Source organism: Erythrolamprus reginae, chromosome 1 (assembly GCF_031021105.1).
Source record: "Erythrolamprus reginae isolate rEryReg1 chromosome 1, rEryReg1.hap1, whole genome shotgun sequence".
Lineage (NCBI taxonomy): Eukaryota > Metazoa > Chordata > Lepidosauria > Squamata > Dipsadidae > Erythrolamprus > Erythrolamprus reginae.
The window spans coordinates 293,400,691-293,423,377 of record NC_091950.1 but is presented as its reverse complement, the minus strand read 5'-3'; the positions used below and the strand labels follow the sequence as shown (position 1 = coordinate 293,423,377).

At 37.7% G+C, this 22,687-nt stretch overlaps 1 protein-coding gene across 1 annotated transcript in view; it reads left to right on the top strand.

Moving 5' to 3' along the window:
- ASCC3 (activating signal cointegrator 1 complex subunit 3) overlaps positions 1 to 22,687 on the top strand; it is a 285,972-nt gene that overhangs the window by 229,992 nt on the left and 33,293 nt on the right. The window contains exon 37 of the mRNA XM_070733271.1: positions 19,371 to 19,595. Coding sequence (XP_070589372.1) covers positions 19,371 to 19,595 — 225 coding nt within the window. The remainder of the gene's footprint in view (positions 1 to 19,370; positions 19,596 to 22,687) is intronic.

Below are 22,687 nucleotides of genomic sequence, written 5' to 3'. Positions count from 1 at the left end.
CAACTTATAAATTTCTGAAAAGTACTTTCAATTATTATACAGGCAAGATTTTCTATGTAAAACAGGCTTGAGGCTATCTCACTAACATATCACAGTTTACTTGCATTCTTCGTAGGCAGGGAACCTGCCTCACTCCAATAAGTTAAAATCTTCTTTAAGTCCAGCAGACTTTTCTTTATTCTCTTCTCTTTTCCAGCAGTCACATAAATAACCATGAATGCCTCTTTTTTTCATCTTTCCCAACCCGGCTCCCTCCAGCAACTTCAGTCCCTATGCATTAGAAATTACCAGGTTGGTAAAAGCTGTTTGTGTCTGTGTACTTAATACTGGGGGCATCCCAGAGCTATGAATTCTGCTTAAATCTTCTTTTTGCAACTTAACTGGCAGAGCCTTTACCAAGAAATTACCAATTAACACTGGCATAGGAATACATTTGTTTTGACTTTCCATAATAGAAGTAAGTAGGTGAAATTGTTTTATGAGCTGCAGTCATTTTTTTTCTAGGACCTAGTGCCATTCTGCCTTTTTTTTCTGCGCATACATTCCATGGTTTGCGTGACCTAAGTTCTGAGCGTCTCCCCAGACGTAAGTAATTCCTTCATATTCCCCCACCCCCGAAGTTCTAAAGCAAACTTTAAACTAAAACCACCTGTTGCTCTCAGCTATTCCAACAAAGCACAATCAGTAGGTAAATCAAGATGACAGTGCCCACCACTCATTGCTGACTTAGTATGCCATATCGTATTTTTATGCAGTGCAATGATGGGAGAAAATGGGGAGAGGAAAACAAAGTTTAGAAAAATAAGTACATACATACACACAGAGAGACACACACACACACACACTTTTTATCCTAGTGATCCAAGTCTTTAAAAAAGCAGTTACCGGTACATATCTCTCTTCTTTTTGACATTATTACATGATTTCTGATAATATTTAATACTTTCTACTTAAAAACTGGCAAAAGAAAAATAATTACAAGAAATGTAGCATAACTGTTATTTTTTGAAATGTATTTTAGTAATTCTGTGCCGTATTTCATAGGAAAAAAATAGTTCTCATAAAAATTTAAAAGATGGATGCAGTTTAAATATTGATTCATTTAAGCATGTCAAATCAAATTAAAAGAGGAGTGCAATAATACCCAGCAGTCCAGCAAAATATAATAATAATAATAATAATAATAATAATAATAATAATAAACCAAAACTGAAATGGTTTCCATGTAAATAGTATAATATGATTTTCCCCCGCTGATCTCGCTATTGTACAGCTGGAGTAAGTTAATATGGCACCTGGACAATGGTTTAACACATAATTCTTTCCCAACCCTAAAACTGACATATAACTCACTTGGTTTAAAAAAAACATGTAAAATATAACACACCCTCAAATATACAATACATGCAATTGATTAGAATCAAATGCTTTTTTCAGCCCCAAAAATAATGTCCACCATTTCATCAAGGCGACAGTCTTTGTAGAACAGGCTGTATACTATACTAATCAGATCCCTTGGAGCACTTCACAACTGGCATTTACATCTAACATTCAGCTATAAAAATAGGTGCTGTACTTACCACATAGTCTTCTCAAATCCTGACATCTAAGCATAGCGTATAAATTAATACATTATATATTAGGATTATCCTAGCAACCACAGTGAGATGGAGTAAACCATAAAGAAATATTATCAATTTCAACTAAATGTAAGGAGATTGATTATTTATTTATAAATGTTATAGTTGCTTATCTCACCTAGTTTAATTAATTTAATTTAATTTAATTTATTAGATTTGTATGCTGCCCCTCTCCGGAGACTCTGGAGTTACTTTAGGCAGCTCAAAATTAAAGTATAAAAATACCACAGTACATTAAAAAACACAATTCTGTATTATAATATCACAAAAGGCCCTGGACACAATCATATAATTATAATCTCATATAAGATGTGCCTGGTTAACAACCAGCCAAGACTTCTGGTCTTTAAGACTTTCTGGAATGCAAACAGGGTTAGAGTGTCATGGTGCCTTTCCATAGGACAGGTTCCACAGCAAAAATGGCATCCTTCCTAGGAATTGCTAGATGACTGCAAAGGCCTGGATCATGCTCATCTTACTACATTGATGGAACCCTCAGAAATCATTGAGGAGGGCTACAGAAATGACCTGGTTCTGTGCAATATAGGAATTTATAGAGTTAAACAAACTTCTTTTTCCCTAATCACCTACAGTAGATGCACAAGGATGGAAATGTATAACTAATCATCAAAATACCATATCAATATCAACAAATGATCACACTTAAAATTAAGGATAGTTGGAAAAGGATGGAACTCTGTAACACCTATCTCTATCTCTATCTCTCTTTCCCTCTCTCCCTCTCCCTCTCTCTCTCTCTCTCACACACACACACATACACCATTCATTTAGAACCAGCTCTAGTGGAAAAGAGAAGAGCTAACACAACACAGTGTCCCCTATTCCAACCCCTTCAGACAGTTTAGAAAGATAACATGATTGAAAATATTGAAACCACTGAAAAATCACGGAGGGTCAGAATGGATGCAATACCCATCCTAAGTGTTCTGCCGGGCTCTCTGATAGGAGCCTCCTGAAAATTCAAGGGTACAAATTTCAGACACACACACGTTTGAAAATTCAAAACAATGTTCTTTATCACAAAATTCAAAATAAACTAAGCACTCTTTTTGTATTGCAAAGAGTACTCTTCCCAAAACAACCGGATAGTCTGTACAATTTCCCTTAAGCAGTCATTAAGTACTTAGCTAGCAGCTGTGAAGAAACTTCACACCCCTTCTTCTTCCAAGGAAGTGAGACACAGACACACGTTGCTCTTCTTTGTTTTCCAAGGCGTGAAAGAGCAACAAAGTCCAAACAACACAGGATTCGTGACGAACTCCGATCAGATATTCTTCCACAATGGCCAAACCCACATGCTGCTATTTATAGCAGCAGCCCTAATTACTGGAGCCCCACCCAAATACAGGTGGCCTCACTTATTTCCTGTAATATGTTCTTACTTGGTCTCTTCTACGCATAATTCTGCGCTTGCGTGGGTCCAAAACGTCATCATCTGAATCAAGGGAAGATAAGGGAGATTGACTGCCTGGGCTGTGTGCCAAGCCCTCCTCTGCCGAGTCACTCCCACCTTCTTCTTCATCCGAGGAAACTAAACTCTGAACTGATTCTGTCGGCAATAACACAGGCCTGTGACATGTTGAATTTTCCCCTGCATCCACCTCCCCATGTCCTGGGGCAGGAGCTGGGCCACAGCCAACCACAACACTAAGCATATTAGAAATTATTCAGAAATGTGATCAATTCAGTTTTGGTACTATAACCTGATCTGAAATATAGTTGAAAATTCAGGTACTAGACTAAATTTCTGCTTCAATTCTCCATGTGGTTGTGAAATAGTCCAGGAATGGGTTTCTACAGTCTGATTTGCCTAGTTACTGAGTCTAGATTTTCCAGCCACTCCTCCCTGCTTCTCTGTGCATGTCCCAGTTTCCAATTCAGTCAGATCTGATACAGTCGTCTTTGCAGTTTCATCTCTAGCAAACTATTCTTGGACATCTGGACTTCTATATTCAGGTTTATCCCTTTCAATTCGGCCATTCCTAATTTAATCTTATCCCCCCCACAAAAAAGAGGAAAGGTAGCCTAGCTCCTCCTTGGGGTTCTGCCTCCCTTTCCAAGGACAAGGAGGATCTCCTCACAAGAGACCTCTCTTGAAAATGCAATATGTTGTATAACATTATGTGTTACTTATTACTTTGCATCTCTTTCTCCGTGTTCAGAGGGAAACACACATGTAAAACATATTCTGCTATGAAAACTCCATCCATTTGTCCTTTCCTCTTGTGTCTATTCAATCATAGTACCAAGGCTTCTGACCTGATAAATGTCTTTAAGAACTACTGACTACTGCAGCATACTGCATATACAGTTTGACTGCCTTCGGGTAGCTTCAGATCGTGCAGGATGCAGCTGCGAAAGCAGTCATGGGCTTCCCAAGGTATGCCCATGTTACACCAACACTCCGCAGTCTGCATTGGTTGCCGATCAATTTCCGGTCACAATTCAAAGTGTTGGTTATGACCTATAAAGCCCTTCATGGCATCAGACCAGAATATCTCCGAGACCGCCTTCTGCTGCACGAATCCCAGCAACCGATTAGGTCCCACAGAGTGGGCCTTCTCCGGATCCCGTCAACTAAACAATGTCGGTTGGCAGGCCCCAGGGGAAGAGCCTTCTCTGTGGCGGCCCCAACTCTCTGGAACTAGCTCCCCCCAGAGATTAGAACTGCCTCTACCCTCCTTGCCTTTCGTAAACTCCTCAAAACCCACCTTTGTCGTCAGGCATGGGGGAATTGAAATATCTCCCCCGGGCTATACAATTTATGTATGGTATGTTTGTTTGTATGTATGTCTGCTTAATAATGGGGTTTTTAAAAATATTTTAAATGGTAAATTATTAGATTTGTTATGAACTGTTTTATTGTGTTGTGAGCCGCCCCGAGTCTACGGAGAGGGGCGGCATACAAATCTAATTAATAATAATAATAATAATAATAATAATAATAATAATAATAATAATAATACTGCATATACAGTTTGACTGCCTTTGGGTAGCTTCCGGTGACTCAGAATGTAGCAACGTAAGCAGCAATGTGCATGCCTCAGTGTGCCATGTCACATCTGTTTTGTGAGCTTTACTGCTTGTCAGTTTGCTTCCAAGTGCAATTTAAGTGCTGGTTGTTACCTATAAAGTCCTAGATGGCATAGGGCCTGGTTACTTGAGGGACAGCATGTCTTCCATAGTATCTGCCCAGCCAATTGAGTCACATCAGAGTTGGCATACTCTAGATTCTTTTGATCAAACAATACCATTTATCAGGTCCTATAGAGCAAGCATGCCTTCTCTGTAGCACTTTGTGGAATAAGGTTCCTTCCAAGATTCAGACAGCTGCCATCTGCTGCTGTTTGAAAGGATTTTGAAGGCCTTCAACTAGGCCTTTAGAAAAAGTGAATGAAGCCCCTTCCCTTTGGATTATGTGGATTTGTTTACTTTTTTTCCCATTGGGTTTTTTTTGTTACTCTTGCCATCTTCACTCTTTGCATATGGTTCTTTATTTGTATTTATCTCTCACTCTCTTAATTAATCATGGGAGTTGGGCAGCATATAATTTTAAATAAAGATAACACATCTTTAAATGGTGGTTCTAATTTGGGTTCAGCAGAATATGATGATTATAAGAAGGAGGGGATATAGTCCAAGATTTGTTATGAGAAATAGAAATACAAATGTTGAAACATGAGTGAAGAAAATGGATGAGACTAAAGTCCTGATCGCTTAGAGAAAAATGTGGCTGTTTATGTAAAAAAAATAGTGTGAGCTGGCTCCACCAGTGTTTTTTCCTTTATTTCTGAGAATTTATCTCCCCAATTAATGTATGTCAGCACTGTCACTTAAGACAGTCAAATGAAAAATTACGTTTTTGGGAAATGATCTATATAGGACTTAATTTCTTCTGCATTACAACCTGTTTCTAATATTTGATCTGATGTTCAGAATGTAAACAGTGGGGTGGGCTATCCAGTCCATAAGACTGAAGGAAAATTATTGTAGTTTGTCTTACAGAGGTACAAAATAGATCAATGCTGTTTAAAATAGTGTGCTGCTGTAGAAAATTGGGAATGTTTCTTACTTCTTTCGTAATTTTTTTTAAATCATTTGGTTAACTGGGGTTCTAAAAGATGTTACTGTTGAATGCTGTGTAAGCTGTAAGAATGCATGTTCACCTTCTCTCACACAGAGCAGATGGATGCTTGACTGGCTGCTAATCCACAGCTGGAATGGTTTCAGCATTCTCCATGTTGCTGAGTTAGAGTGGTTTTCTAGTGGACTGAGAGGGCAGCAGGAGAGGGATATTATTATTCATCCGTATCCCAGTGGGATTGCTGCCAGGAGAGATTAATTTTTTCTCTTATGCTTGTAAAACAAGCTCAGGTGGAGTCTGTAATCCTCAGGGCACGGGTGGCAGATCAAGGAAGATGCTACAAAGCTAGTTAATTTTCAGATTCTAGGGGAAACAGAAGCTTTGTTAGATGTATAAATACATGATTGCAAATTTAAGTAGCTCAAATCCAAATGGGATCTTCCCAGACATCTGGTACTGAAATCTCTATTTTTCTTTGTTTTTAATAGAAGTTCTTGCTAGTTCGAATTGCAGTAAAAGTAGCTCTCTTCAGTTACCTTCCCCTTGGCAGATCTATTAAATATATTTTACAAGTAGTAAATAGGAATGTAAGATGAGCTGAAGTATAGAGAGCACAGGTTTATTGAATGTGCACACTGCATCCTTTATTACAAAATAGCCAAGTTAAAGTTTTCCATTTTTTTATTCTATTTGTTCCCTCTCTCCCAGTCACCAAAGTATGAAATAGCATTCATGCAAACTCCAGTGCTCAGCAACTTGAGCAGATTTCTCCATAAACATTTAAGGATTTCTGTTGTTGGGAGGAATGGGAGGTGTTCTTTAAAGATTGAGCCATTGGCCAAATTTAACCTACTGTCAATGTCCCTGCCATTATGGTCACCAATGAATAAACTGGTTTTAAATTCCCGAGATTTAATAAAATATGTTTTTATCATATGACTTTATATAGTGGCTTCAAACAGCAGCAAGACTCTAGCTCAGAGGAAGAGTCGTTAGCTGGATTAGTTATGGAGATGGTTTTTCAAGTTTCACTATCCCCTGTAGATCCAGCCTCTTTTATCCCAGAAGTCTTAGAAGATGAGAATTGGCTCAGTGATGCTACAAGGCTATTGTCACTTAAGAGATTCCTAGTCAGAATCCCTTAAGGCTCTCCACTATTTAGATAAGAGGGGTACTCTTATCCAAGGGGATTAGAGCATCTTAGTTAAACTGGACTCTGTGCAAATGAATTGTTCACTTGCATCTGTACAATATCTTGCAGTCCTGGCTGATACAACTCAATGTTCAACATATACATATACATATATACACACACATACTGTACATACTACATACATACATCAAGAAAAACATAATGGAACTCTGCTCATAAAACTGGGCTTTTCTATTTTTTATATGGCACTTTGGAGAAAATCTCCCATTATAGCAATAACACTTAGACTTATACAGTAGTACCTCTATATACGAGCTGCTCCACATGCGAGTATTCCAAGTTACGAGCCACGAGGGGAGAGAAATTTCTTTCCGAGATCCGAGCTCAAATTCGGGATACGAGCCGAGCGTCCACTAGGTGGCGCAAGAATCCTTGCTTTTGGTTATCTCGGAGGGGAAAAACAAAGTCTAAAGCCATTTGTTCCAGATACGAGTTGTTCGACATACAAGCTCCGTTCTGGAACGAATTAAACTCGTATCTAGAGGTGCTACTGTATACAGCTTCACAGTATTATTATTTTATTATTATTATTATTTATTATTATTATTTATTAGATTTGTATGCCGCCCCTCTCTGCAGACCCATAGACACAGTGCTTTACATCCCTCTCTAAGTTGTTTACAGGGTCAGCATATTTCCCACAAAAATCTGGGTCTTCATTTTATCCATCTCAGAAGGATGGAAGGCTAAGTCAACCATGAGCCAGTCAGAATCAAACTATTGAACTGCTGGTAGTTGGCAATCAGCAAAATTAGCTTGTAATTTTGGGATGGGGAAATTGACAGGGACAAATTGCTCCACTCATAGCAACTTTCCCTTTCAATTAATTCTATTTAGAAATTTTCCCATTCCTCTACTTATTGAGGATCTAAAGAAGCTCACTTACAGTTTTAAAGATAGCCATGATGACTGGAAGGGTATTAAAACAAAGAAGTTTGATTTGAATCAGTAATAACTATTTACTTGTTTCTGACCAACTTTTTCCACAAACATTCTGCTATTTCCATATTGTCATCAACTTGTATAAACCCTGCCAAACCAAGAGGTAGAATTTCTGATTACAGTATTTTAAATATTTCTTAACTTTTTGTCAATGTATAATAACAGTGATATAATACTTTGCAATCAGTTATTATGTCTGACAAGAATTAGTCTAAAGCAGGGGTGTCAAACTTCTGGTCTACATGCTTAATGTGTCATGTGCTAACCCATCACAGTTTAGCAAAGTGGGGGGGAGAGTCATGATATGTCAGGTAACAATGCCGTGATGATGCAAGTTTGACACCCCTGGTCTAAAGCATCTCTGAGATGCCAGAATATCCCTATTTTTGATTTTATATTTCTCTCCCATGATGAGCATTTTTTAAAGAAATATTAGGACTCTGTCCAAACAGTTGGGTTGGCAATATATAAACCAACAATGTATGAATGTAGATTTAACTGTGTTAATGAATATAGCTTTAAATGTATGCTATTTCTGATTGGTTGATTGTATTGCAGATTGCCATAAGAGGGAGCTAGAGAACATAGTTTGCTCTCTCTGATATTCTCTGTGCTCTGCTTTGGTATTTTCTCTGATCTAATGTATTCTCTATATGCTTTCTTAAATATTCTGTTCTTTGTTGTCACTAAACTGTGTTTAAACTTGGAGTCTTTGTTTATCATTCATGAAAAAGACAACTAGTGAAAAGACTTCGTAATTTTGATATTCTTTGGACTGTTATTCTGACTATTACGTGAATGACCTGGACCGTTTATCGGATTGTGTTATTTCTTAAAGTAAGCTATAACTCAAGTTAATGTATCAATATGTGGCTGAATAATTATTCATAACTACTCTCATATATGTTTCTGTGTGCACATCCTTGTTATTCAAGGGTTACTTTTCAACATACTGTATATCAAGAAGGTTCTAAGTCAGTGATGGCGAACCTATGACACGCGTAGTCATTTTCGGTGACACGCAGCCGCCGGAGAAACAGGGAGCTTTAGGGAGTGCAATTGCAACTGCAATTATTATTATTATTTTTCCTCTCCCCTTAATTAAGAGGCCGGGCGATTTTCGCCCGGCCGATATTTGCGATGGCTGGGAGGGGCGAGAACACCGCCTCCCAGCTGGGCGCACCTGCGCAGAGCGCAGGCTCGCCCACACGCTGCCTTTGGCAGCACAAGCATGCCTGTCCGGCCGGGGGAAGAATCGCCCCGGCCGGATGTCAGTTTCAGCTGAGGGGGGGCGCCGCCTCCCAGCTGATTGGCACGGCGCCAAGCGTCGGGGCCGCTGGGAGCGAGGGGAGGGGTTGCAGGCCTATTTCAGGGTCTGCACCCTCACCCCTCTGCTCCCTGCTCGCCTTCCAGAATGGTGTTATAAAGGGAGAGAGGGAGAAAGAGAGGGAGGGGAAAAGGGGAAGGAAGGAAAAGAGAGAGAGAAAGAGAAAAAAGTGGAAGGAAGAGAGAAGGAAAGAAAGGAAGGGAGAGAGAGAGAAAGAGAAAAAAGTGGAAGGAAGAGAGAAGGAAAGAAAGGAAGGGAGAGAGAGAGAAAGAGTGAGAGAGAAGATAGGAAGAGAGAGAGAGAGAAATGATAGAATAAAGGGGAGAAAAAAAAGAGAAATGAGAAAATGATTGAGGCAGAGAATGACAGGAAAGGGAGAGAAAGAGAGAGAGAAGTGACTCTTGATTTAAAGCATATGGTAAAAGCACTTAAATAATAACAGAGAAAAAAAAACCCAACCCTCACCTGTTTTTATTAATAGTTATGTTTTTGAATTTGCTGGTTGTTTTAGTTTTAATAGTAATAGAGTTTGGTTTTGTTTTATTATTAATTTATTTTAATAAAAAAGAAGGGATTTATTATTTATTTATATTTATATTTATTTATTTGTTTGTTTGTTTGTTTATCTACCTATCTACAAAATACCAACCTTCAATTGAAGATTTAGCCAATGAAATTCAGCAACAAAAAAGTCACTAAATCAGTGATGGCGAACTTGTGGCAGTCCAGCTGGACTGCCACAGGTTCACCATCACTGGAAGAATTCCCCCTCCCCCTCACTTATCTTAGTTCATGGCACCCCACACAAGTTAAATAACAGCAAGACCAATAAAAGAAACCAACTGACAGTTTAACAAAGAAGTCACTAAGTAGGTAAGTTAAATAATTATGCATATTTGTTATTTAAACTATAAATATCACAAAATTATATTTTTTTCTCAAGGTGACACACCACCCGAGTTATGCTCAGTTTTTTGGCGAATTTGGACACACCAAGCTCAAAAGGTTGCCCATCACTGTTCTAAGTTCTTGTCTTCAGGATCAGTTAGGCAGCAATGCACCGCTATTGTTATGGAGAATCAATATAACAGATGTGGAAAATTGCAGTAATTACTTTGTGAGCAATAGATACCTTTCATGAATGATTATCCAAATATCATCCTATACAATTGTCATACAGATGTCCACATGTTTTACATGTGGTGCAGAAATATTGCATCACAGAACTTGCGCTGATAGTTTGGAGAACATATTGTATATCAGGACATAAGAAAACACAATTGTGAATAATGGGACAATAGAGCTTGCATGGATTTTGATTCTCTTGAAAGCCCTTACATACATGTCAGAAAATAATATGGTAAAATTGGAAACCAAACAATCCTTAACTTTGGGGGTGTTACTAGCATAAGTGTTATTAATAATTGGTCTGCTTTGTTTAGGTATCAATTAAAATGTATGCTCTCACTGTGCACATTATTGAAAATTCAGTCTACAGATATTTTTATGGAAAAGAAGCATCCATAAATATATTTCTTTAAAAATTGTTTAAGTTAGGCTAATGTTTTAACATATAAAAGGGAACCATGTCCTATGAATTCCTTTTATTAATGTCTAAAATAGTTCCTGGCTTGAAAAAGAATTCGTTTTTATCATTAAACTGCTATGCTATTGAAAGCCACAAACCACAAACAAAATTGTTCTGTCAGATACCAGCATTCCATGCTATGTGCTGGGGTTTATTTTGTTGTTGTTGTTGGAAAGGAAAACACAATTATTTGAGACTAACAACACTATTAGATCTGTGAGTTTATGAGAGAAAAGCAACTTTTGAACCTTTTTGAGGAAGTGCCCTGTACGATGGGTAATGAATAAAGAAATATAAGTTAGAGAACAAATTAAGAAAATGGTGAAATTGTAAAGGCTGTTACAATTAAGTGGGAATTGTTTGTTTATTAAGTGGGAAATATTTCATATACAGTTTGGCTAGATAATTTTTATTGAAAATAAGAATGAAGCCAAATGAAACAGTTGATTTCCCTCTACCATTCTAAATAAGCAAGTTCCTCTTACATCCATAGTGGACACACCTGTAGCCTATTCTTCCTTCTCACAAATTAACCAGGCTCTCTGTGTGGCACTTAGTGGCATTAAAACTGAGCAGTTACTGAGTGTTCACATAGCTACAGAGTCTGGCCTTGGAACCCTTCCTCCCAACTTATTCCTCACATCATCTCATCATATCATCTCCGTCTTTTCTGAATGTAATTTATTCTTGTTCACCTTCACTTAGCCCAGTAGCAAATTCAGGCAAATTCTAGTTACCAACTGCTTCTTGGACTTGTATTATAAATACAAGCAGAATTGGGTGCCATCACCTTACTGATAACTCCAAGTTTCATACAGATATTGACTAGCATGAGGGATAGAAAATATCTGGGTCCTAGAGTTTAATTAATAGATACCATCACTATTTTCTGAAAACCATCTGATGTGAAGAACTAGAATATTGTCACAAGTTTCAATACAATCAGATGATGTAAAAGGATTTACATCAGATTTTGGTCACTGACTTCCAATTTCCAATTTAGGTATCCATGAAGATAACAAAAGTAGTCCCATTATCAGTATCGTTCAAATGTATTTGGAGATACAAAATCCATTCACAAAAAAACTGATGGGGTAGACTAGGGAATAAGTCATTTTGCCTCAAAATAGTTGGTACTTTTAAAAGGACACTAAGTTTACATTATGTCCTTTTCTAATCACTTTTGGAAATTGCTTCTTATCTCCTGTTCAGCTATTAGGAACCTTTGGATTAGCAGATTTTATAGCACAAGGTGAATTTCCTTCTATCCTTAATGCGAGAAGTTTTAATAATAGTTTTAAAACTTAAAAAATATTTTGCATAAACAGCAAAACAATGATTAGAACTTTAAGTATGAAAAATTACAAATAGACTAAGGACTTGAAATAACATTTAGGGATTAATTATAAAAATCCTTCTGATGAAAAAGAATGAGGATAAGGACAACTCATGGAGTTCTATTTTGAAAAGCTGAATCAGATGAGACTTTAAAATTGGACACTAGAGGGTATCAGAAAGAACTAAAGATTACAATGAAAAGATATATTTAAATTTGACTTTCTATGCAGAACGAAGATAAATATTTTAACATTCAATATATTGAAGGATATTTGTAAGAATTGATCCAGAAATTAATTCTAAGAATAACTTATATCCATGATGGCGAACCTATGGCATGTGTGCCATAGGGGGCACGCGGAGCCATATTGGAAGGCACGTGAGACTTTGCCCTGTGTCAGTTCCAGTGCGCATGCACATACTATCAACCTATTTTTCAGCCTTGGGAAAGGCTGTTTCGCCCTCCGGATGCCTCCGGGGCTTCAGGGAAGATTCCCTGAAGCCCCAGAGGCAAAAAAATTGCCCAACAGCTGTTGTGATTCAGCCTGAGGCTCCTCAGGGACCGGCTGGATCTCTGCCGGATCCATGCCCAGAGGAGGAGGATAGTGAACAGGAGGGGGAGGACCAGGCAGACGGGGGAGAGGAACATCAGGAAGACGAGGAGGGAGAGCAGCCTGAGACCCCCGGGGGGGGCTCTCCCCAGCTAGTAGCCTGGATTCATTGGATGAAGACGCACAGGCTATAATAGACATGAGGCAGCGACGTGCAGCTCAAAGACGGGGCCAATTAGAAAGGTATTTCCATCCCTGAATTGGCAACAGCTGGGTTTGGGTGTGGTTCTCCTCAGCAGGGTTGAAAAGGCAGGCCCGCCCTTACAATCTTGTGGAGAGTTATCAACTAGGAGTCCTGTGACCTTGCTTCGATTCTCGGCGTCTCTGATCTTGGCTTGTGGGCTAGAAGTCTGGAAGACTTGGGGGAGGCGTGGGTTTTATTATCTCCAGCGTTGTTTTTGCCAGCAAGAATCCTGTTTTATTGCCTGGCCTACGTGAAACCTCTGTGAAGCTTCATAGTGTTCCTGTCTGTAAGAACAGTTTTTGTTACCTGTGTTTGCTTTGAATTATATAAACTGCCTTTGCTTTTTACCAGTGTGTCTGGCTACTCTTTTTGGTTGGGGTTGGCGTCTGGGGGGACCCAGACAGAACAACTGCCAAACAGGAAATTCAAAAAAAAAAAGTGCTTCCAATTTGCTGTTGTGCTGTTTTTTTGCACTCCAGACGCTTTTAGGGAAGCTTCCCTGAATCTTCCGGAGTGCAAAAAACAGCACAATGGCAAACCAGAAATACATTTTCCCGAACTTCCAGTTTGCCTGTTTGGGCATTTTTTTTACATCTAGGACTGCGCTAATTCCATCTGTTTGCTAGTAGATGTTAGTGGGGAGAGCTGGATCATATATTAGATTTGTAATTAATAAACCACCCAAGAGTTGAATACTCTTACACACACACACACACACACACACATCAATATGTTAACTGACTTGATGAAAGAAGCAAAATTTTAAAATGCATATGTTTAACCTTATGAAAAGGAAATTTTCTTAAAAATTGAGCAAATAATTTAGAGAAAATGTGCTTAAAAGTGAATCAGTACAGGGCAAATATTTTTACTAGCCTTCATCTATTTCTTAGCAAGTGTTGCTTTTCTCTTGATCCAGAGAGCACTGGGGTTACATTTTGCTCGTAACTTAGTCAAGGAACGTTATATGTTTCTCCATTTTATTTTCTGATAAAACAAACTAAACAGAAATCTTGTAGCAGGATTTGTTTCCTAATACAAGCTTCATAGTTACTGTATTGATTTCTTTCCCCCACCTTTTTTTCCATAATGAGAGGACAAGATGAGGATTGGCTCAATAACAAGGATAAATGGACTTCTCTCCTATCTCTAGGTTACAATAATTTCAGATCTTTTTTTTCTATCCTACCTCAACTCAAATGAATTTGATAGTAAAGTTGAAGAATGCTGTATTGTCTAGTGGGCCAAAAATATTGGCACATTGAAGTTGAAAAACATTGTAATACTGATAGTCTGACAAACTATGGGAAACAGGTGTTCTGAGATAGCAAGTAGACCATAACACATGCTTGAGCATCTAATTTTATATCCACTTGTCTTTAGAAGATGAAATTAAAGAGCATTGAGATACATATGTTAATGTTTATTTTATGTTAATCTGCTTTGTTATGCTTAAAAGCGTATTAAATATATGTAAGTACTTTTAAAATCATTTTAAATAATTTACTTGATATTGTTCTGATTTTTCCCCTTAAGATGTTTTCCTTAAGACAGGTTGAAACACTAAAAAAGAGATGCCTTTAATGCATCATTAATTGTGGGGTGATGACTCAGGTATGTCTTTTCATACTGGTGGAAAAGGTATCTGTCTACATTTTCTCCCAATAGCAGTTTCTCCATCATCCCCATATTATAGGAATGAGATTAAATGAAACATAGTGCAATAGCAAAGTCAGTATCGTGTAATTTGTTTGTTTGTTCATTTGTTTGACTTATATACCACCCAATCCATCAGGACTCAGGGCGGCTTACATTAATAAAACAATACAATAACACGTTAAAGTCAAATATTTCTCCCACCCACCCACCCCAGAAGTTCTCTAGAAGCCAAAAATGCCTTCCCAGAGCCTCTGTGCAAGCCAAAAATCAACTGGCCGGCACACATGTGCACATTGCAGCTGAGCTAGGACAACAGCTCATGTGCTAGCAGATATGACTCCACGTGTCACTGGTGGCACCCATGGTATAGGTTCACCATCACTGTCCTAGACTAATCAATACAATCATTCCTTCACACATACCAATCTAAACATGATTCGGCCAGAACTAAGGTGGTGACAGTCACGGGCCCCAGGCCTGAGGCCAGTAGAGTGAGAGCAGTATGGACATCGGGGGGGGGGGGGGGTTAGTTGGTTCCAAAGAGCTGTGGCCATCACAGAGAAGTGGAAATGTTGTCAATACAGATATTTTCTAAGTACTGTTTCTTCCAAAAATTTTGGGGTATGGCACCCAGTATTTGTATTTGTATTATTGGGAGAGTATTATCCTATCCAGGGCAATAAGATGGAGCAATTTCCTTGAGATTATTATGTTTATGAACAAACAACAGTTTTGACTTGGAAAGATTTAACGTGAGCTTGCTTTGCTCCATCAGATTGTCACAATTTCCAGACAGTTGATCAGGATTTCCAAAGCATCTCCTTTATTTCCTACAGAAATGATGTATAGCTATGTATACTTTACCGCAACCTGATGGAAACATTCTTTAAACAGTTAATGTAGATGTCAAATAACATGAGAGAAAACACTGAATTCTGTTGAACTAAAATGGAATACAGGAAAAGAAAGTTCAAATTCTCGACCAAAAGGTTTTAGAACAGTAGTTCTCAACCTTTCTAAGACCGCGACCCCTTAATACAGTTCCTCGTGTTGTGGTGACCCCCAACCATAAGTCTAGCGTCAATTCTCCCAACAGAGCTTTGAGCTGATTGGCAGGAAGGTTAGAGAGATGCCCCCACTGTAAACGCCTGATTGGTCAGATTGTAAAAATATGTTCCAAGATGCCAGAATAGAAGCTTTAGTTCCTAATGCCAGGGGAAATTTGTCTTTTCCCATTGTCTCAGGCTACCCCCATGAAATGGTCAATCGACCCCCAAAGGGGTCCCGACCCCCATGTTGAGAACCACTGTTTTAGAAGGTAAATTAATATTTCAAAGGAATGAATGAAAAGATTATTATGTAAGAGGATAGGGGAGTTGGTTGGACAGAGTGAAAAGAAAATTATGTTACAGACCACCACAGAGGTATGGTATGGATGTATGCTAATACAAAGAATACTTGTTGGAGTGATGAAATGAAAGATGATACAAATAAGAAAAATGTATGTATATAAGAAAATAATTAATGAACACATACATATATGTACATCACCTTTTAAATGTTGTCGGAAAAGCCAACCAGCAGTGCTAAATTTACATAATATATTACTAGTGGCCTCAAATTCCACATTAAACAAGCTTCTCAGTGTAGTGTTGATAAAGAGGATAGTTGCATTTACAAGTTCAGGGAAAATGTGAGGCTGAATTGCTTTGGTTTGACTTAGTTTAAGACTCTTAGTGTTACAAATTAATCAGTTTGGCCTGAGAATTCTACAATTCATTAACTTTAAAGGTTTTGCTATTTCTCATGGTTGAACTTAGGTTTTAACATAAATAAGGCTTTCTTTTATCACCTGCATTGGTCAAGGTATTCTACATCTCAAAACTCTGTCCAATGTATATTTGGTTAAGAATATTACCGACTTTAATGGTACTGGCTCCTTAGTTATTTTGCACCAGATTGTGATTGTGCTGCACAATATTATACAGACTGGCTAGATGTTAGTCTCATTGTCTAGAAGGCTTAGTGCCTACAGCTTTAAATCACTATAAAATGTGTTACTAAAATATAGCATACTTGTTTTTTCATAAATCTAGGAACTGGTATACAATATAAATCTATACTGGAGTAAAGTAATTTTATGCTTAAAATAATTTGGATGAGAGAATAATGTTGATGAAATAAAAAGAGCTTATAAATAATATTAATTGAATAGAAAAAAAATTGCTGTAATTTCAAACTATTATTTTCCCAAGCTTTTCTGGTAGTAAACCATGTATTTTAAGACTTTTGGATTCTACCCCTTGATATATCTGTTTTTGTGAATTTTCACTTGATATGATGATATGTGACTGATTAACATTTGGATGGCAGTAATTAAAAAATAATTTTAATTAGGGAATGTAGGGAGGGACTTCAATGTCCGTTATAACTTTTTTATAATGATGGTACCAAAATCTCCTGAACAAAACCAATCCATGCCATTATTTCTGCTCTTTGGAACCATTGTTTTTGAACTGCTAGGTAAGGCAAGAGAAAGGCTTTAGTGGAAACTTCAATAACACAGGGAAAAAATGTGGCTTTGGAACTGATTTTTAGGCAAAAGGCTGAATGAATGAATAAAAATGCCAAGTGCTTCTAATTTTATATTTGACACAGAATTGTTTAGAAGTACAAAAACATCATCTTGTGATACCCTAAAATCTGTAAATACGGTCTTCCATCATTTTGGGAGATATGAGTAGATTTAAATGCAGATAAAAACTTATAATTGCTAACAGCTGTGAAAATCCCTCAATGGCCATTGACTTTTCAAATGTAGAATGATATGTTAGCTACCAATGTGACTTTGTTTTTGACAATTTAGAAAGGAATAAATTTTATGGCCTGTTGTAGCACTCTTTCCAAGAAGTGCTGGTATATGATTTTATTTTTCACTTTGTAAAAAAAGAAAAGGGAAGAGGGGTTGAGAGGAATCAGAATAAATATTTGTATCAATGCAACCAAAAACTGTTGGGGAATCTTTTTTTTTTCAGCTGCTTCACTTTTCTTCCTCATTATTTCCTGTTGGCCAAAAGGAAACCAGTAAAAAAAAATCTATGCTTCTATCAGAAAGCTTCCAAATCTTTTGTGATTATGACTTACATATCAGCAGATACATCAGATCTTGTTTAATTTCCAAATTCATTCAGCTTCTTACTGGCACTTAAGGAAAATGAAGGAACAGTTCATTTGGCATTTTTAATGTTCTTATTGATGTACCCATTCTCCACTTTTGAACAGTCTTTTTAAAGTGGTGCTGCCAGGCTCTTGTTTTTGTTGTTCATAAATTGGCATTGTGTAGTCTGTGGAACTTGCAGGGCAGGTTTGTGCTAAAAAGGGAAATGAACGCAGAAAAAAAACCTGAGTGAACAGCAAGGCCACTTTGATTTGATTATGAAGGATGTTTCTTTATTCCGTCTGTCTTCCTGCAATCTGAAAACAGTAGCAGGGGGTTACAAGCTGAGTTCATCATAGAGTTGTCAATCACTGCCATTTCACATTTGCAGTGGAAGATGTCTTTATTCAAGGACAGCTGGGCAAATCAGAAGCACAGATTTGCAGTTAGTAGCCTGTCCTGCCGATGCTAAGCAAACAGGGACAGGGCAGGCAGACCAGCCTGTCACATAAAAATATAATGGACTAGGCTGACCTTGGTGCCCTACATTCAGCTTCGTTCCCAGATGCATAAAAGCTCCAGTGCTCATTCTCAATTTCCTTTAATTACTTACATGATGTAGATAAGAAAATGAACTTCACTTACAATCATCCATCACACACACACACATAGGAAATGAAGTAGGCAAAGTGTTTGAAACCAGAGAAGTAAATAAAACAGGTTGTTTAAGGGGGAGAAAGGAGACTTTTTCCGTTTTCCCAAAAAATACCTGCTCAGCTGCAGCTATTCTTCTGATCCCAGCCCTTCGTCTGTCTCATGGCTAGAGCAACCAAGCCCCCCAAAGAAAAATCTCCTTGGTAAATAGCCCTTAAAATATTGTTAAGAGATGTGGCTTAAATAAGAGTGAAACAAACATGGAGAATTCTATAGAGCTTAAGATGGCACTGACCCTTCAGTTCAGAAAATAAATGACCACAGTTTTCACAAAAGAATGGAAAAGACATCAAGGATTAGGCAGCAGTTGTCTGCAGTCTGTCTTTAAAAAAAACCCCACTGTTCAAAGACCATGACATTTTTAGAGGTTGCTTAGGTTTTATTTCTAGGGTTTTCTGAATTATTATTCAAGTTTTTATCTTCTTTTCTTGAGACTTTATTTGTCAATTAAAAAGAATATTTTATTGTACAGTAACCATGTGCACACAAGTAAAACCTATTGCAATTAATTCTCATAGATAGTTTTCACACAGTTAACTTTAATTAATCTGCAGTTGGCCAGATTTACAACTGAGAGAGCATTTTCTTCTGAAAAGCATTTGAGCTTTTGCCAAAAAACATTACTATATTGTAAATGTAATCCAGCCTTTCTCTAGTGCTTCTTGTGCTTAGGGATGAGCAATATATCTGAATGCTTTAGGAACACTTGTTATTTTTCAATCTGTGCTTCCAACTGTGGCCCTTTGTATCTACAGAGGTCCATGTTTCTCGTAAGTGTCTTTATTAGGAGCTTGGGTAAAATTTTCCAAAGCAAGCTCCTAGTTGTCTACATCCCAGTTCTTTCCATATTTTTAATACACTAATGTTCTCTCTCTCTCTTTCTCTCTTTCAGGATGCTGAAGAATACACAGACCTCCCAGTGAGGCACAATGAGGATCAAATGAATAGCGAACTGGCCAAATGTCTCCCCATTGAAGTCAACCCACATTCTTTTGACAGCTCCCACACCAAATGTCATCTTCTGTTGCAAGCCCACTTTCAACGTGCCATGCTTCCATGTCCAGATTATGTCACTGATACCAAAACGGTGTTAGACCAGTCAATCAGAATATGTCAGGTACAATTAATTTTTTATGCTTAATTATCTAGTTTGGTATTTCTGCCTGACAGATAGATTTGAAAATGGAGTCACACATTTTAATGCATAATATTTCATAGGCTTTATATCTTTTTTTATTAATTTATAATATAAAATACAAAAGAAAATAGTAAGGAAAATAGGGGGGGGGAAAGGGGGGAAAGAAAGAAAAGGCACTGACTTCAAACTTTCTTTGGTTCAGTAAGAATAAGATAATAACATCAAACCTCAACTTTTTATTTTTGCATAATAGTATAAACTGGCCATTTCTATAACAAAAAATCTATCTAATTGATAAACTGCAAAATCAAAGGTCTTTTTTCCCACACCAAGCACAAAGTCCAGAAGTGGTTTCCAACCAGGAAAAAAAGTAATTGTGGGTTTTTTTTTAAATCAAAGCAATTTAGCCATCTCTGCTAACTCCATTAACTTTTGCAGCCATTCATCCATTGTGGGAATCAAAGTGTCCTTCTGTTTCATAGGACTTATCTCATGCATCATCACATCAGTCGTATGAGGTAGTTGGCCTTAATTTAAAAAAAATATATCTTGCCTATTTTAGTCAAACAAAATATATTGGCTGGATATACGGAATTTTGGCAATATGCATGTGAATTTATAAATGCTCATGAAATACAGGCCTCAGATAATGACTACACACCATAATCACTAAGAATCATTTTAGTGTACATACATTTTTAACATTACCACTGTATTGTTTATGTTAGTGGAGGTTCCCACTGCCTTTTCTGAACAACATATGTAATGAATTGAATGAAAGATCAAAAGTTAAATAGGAATTTGATAAGCCCTTATCAATTTTAAGCCAAGATCATTATGTATTTCTTTCCCTTCAAAGTTGATAAGATATAGTTCCACCTAACACTAATTACAAAACAGAAGCAATTTTTCTTATGATTACTAAAAAATTAATGTCAATACGTCTGTGACTGAAGGCTACTCTTATGATATTCAGCCTTAATCCTTTGATAAGTATTTACCCTGCATATGTTAAGCACATTTCAGCAGTTTATCTATGCTTTGAAAGCAGAGTTATGGACATATTTTGTTCCATGTCTAGTATGTTTCCCCAAAAATAAGTCCTCCCCAAAAATATTTAATCACACGCTCAGCCAGTCTCTGCCATTTCCTCTAGTTAGGGTTAGGGAGATAGAACTTGAAACCACGTAAGACGGCATTAGAAGCAAGAGGAGTCTTGCTTCACACGCCTCAAAGTAATAAGACCTCCCCAAAAATAAGGCCAAATGCTTATTTCGGGGTTAAAAAAAATAAGACGGTCTTATTTTGGGGGCAATACGGTAGTAATCATACCTTGCATCGCTATATCTCTTTTTGTGTCAAAATAAGAAATGGTTCTTATCTCATAATAATAGTCTCATATAGTGGTGCTTGCTTACATGTTTTTGAACTCTTTGGAATGTTCACTATTTCTGCATAAATATGACCTAAAACATGATATGTTTTCCACACAAGTTCTAAAATTAGATAAAGAAAACCCAATTAATCAAATGAATCAAAGTCTTTACACTTATTTATTTGTTGAGGAAAATTATACAAAGCTAAATATTTGTGACACAGGTGTATGAATCTTTGCTTTCTATAAATAGTGTGCCTCTCTTGGCAGCAATAATAGCAACTAAACATTTTTGATAATATTTATCAGTCCTGCACGTCAACTTAAAGGAATTTTAGCCTATCTCTACAGAAAAGCTTCAATTCAGGGATGCTGATAGGTTTCCATGCATAAACTGTCCCCTTCAGATTCTGGCACAACATTTCTATAGGATTAATGCCAGGACTTTGATCCATTCCTTGTGTGAGGAATAGATGATTCTTTTAAGTTCATAAACTAAACTAAAACATGCTGGAGTCCATCTTCAGGGAACTTCTCTTTAGCACAGTGTACGCTGTTTGTGTTCTGTGTAGAGAACACCGCTAGAGAGAAGTTCCCTGAAGATGAGCTGCAGAACGAGTCGGAAGATAAAACTTCTGGTCCCAGGGACCGACCCAGATTGGATCCTGCAACATTATCCTGGCATGACAGTTATTGAAACATCTTCCTTTCCGATATTCCAGTCCCAAATGTCAGGATTCTGCAGTATTGATGTTTCGTCTTTTACTAGCATAACAGTTACAAAGGAGTGTTCTGAGATATTCCAGAAGTGCTCGTACTCCAACCACAATCAGAACCGATACCGAAACCGAGTTATAAAGTGAAACATCATGTGACTGTGTCCAACTTACAATGTCAGTTCTTGTACAGTCAATAGCTAATCACGCTGTGATATATAGCATGATATCATGCGACCGCAACTTGCAACTTCCTGCTGTGATGATCGCAAATGGTCCATAGTCATATGACTACAGGATTCTGTGACCATTGTAAATGCATGCCAGTTGCCGAACACTTGGGTTGTAATCATGTGATTGCAGGGATGCTGCAATGGCCACAGTTTCAAGGACCCCATATTAAATTATTTTCTCAGTGCTGTCACAATTCTGGTCACTCAATGAGCAGTTGGTAATCAAGGACTACCATTACTACTATATTGAGGGGTGGGCTTCAAAAATTTTAGCATGGGGTTCTCTGTCTAGTTGCTGGGTAGGCGGGGCCAAAGTGGGTGTGGGCTCTGGAGGCCTGAAATGGGCCCAGTGGGCCTTTTTTTTTGCCCTCCCCGAGCCTCTGTGTATGCCTTGCACTTACCTGTATCCAAAAGAGGCCCCCTGGGAGGAGCGGGTTGGTGGGGTAGGGTCATCCAGGAGTGGGATTTGTGGGTTCTCTGAACTTCACAGAATCTTAGCTGCAGGTTCTCCTGAAGCCTTGTGAACCCCAGCAGCCGACCCCTGCCTGTGTCTGATTCCTGATGGTTAGTGCTTGTGACATTCATTTATCTGGTATCTGGCCTTAGGACAAATGAATTTGATTTGATAACACACATTTCAGTTACATGAAGAATTGAATCCATGTAGTTTTGAGAAGTGCTAGGAAATCTGTATTTAGTCAGGATAGAGTTTATGGAACTTTTAAAAAAAACATATCCTATTATCAA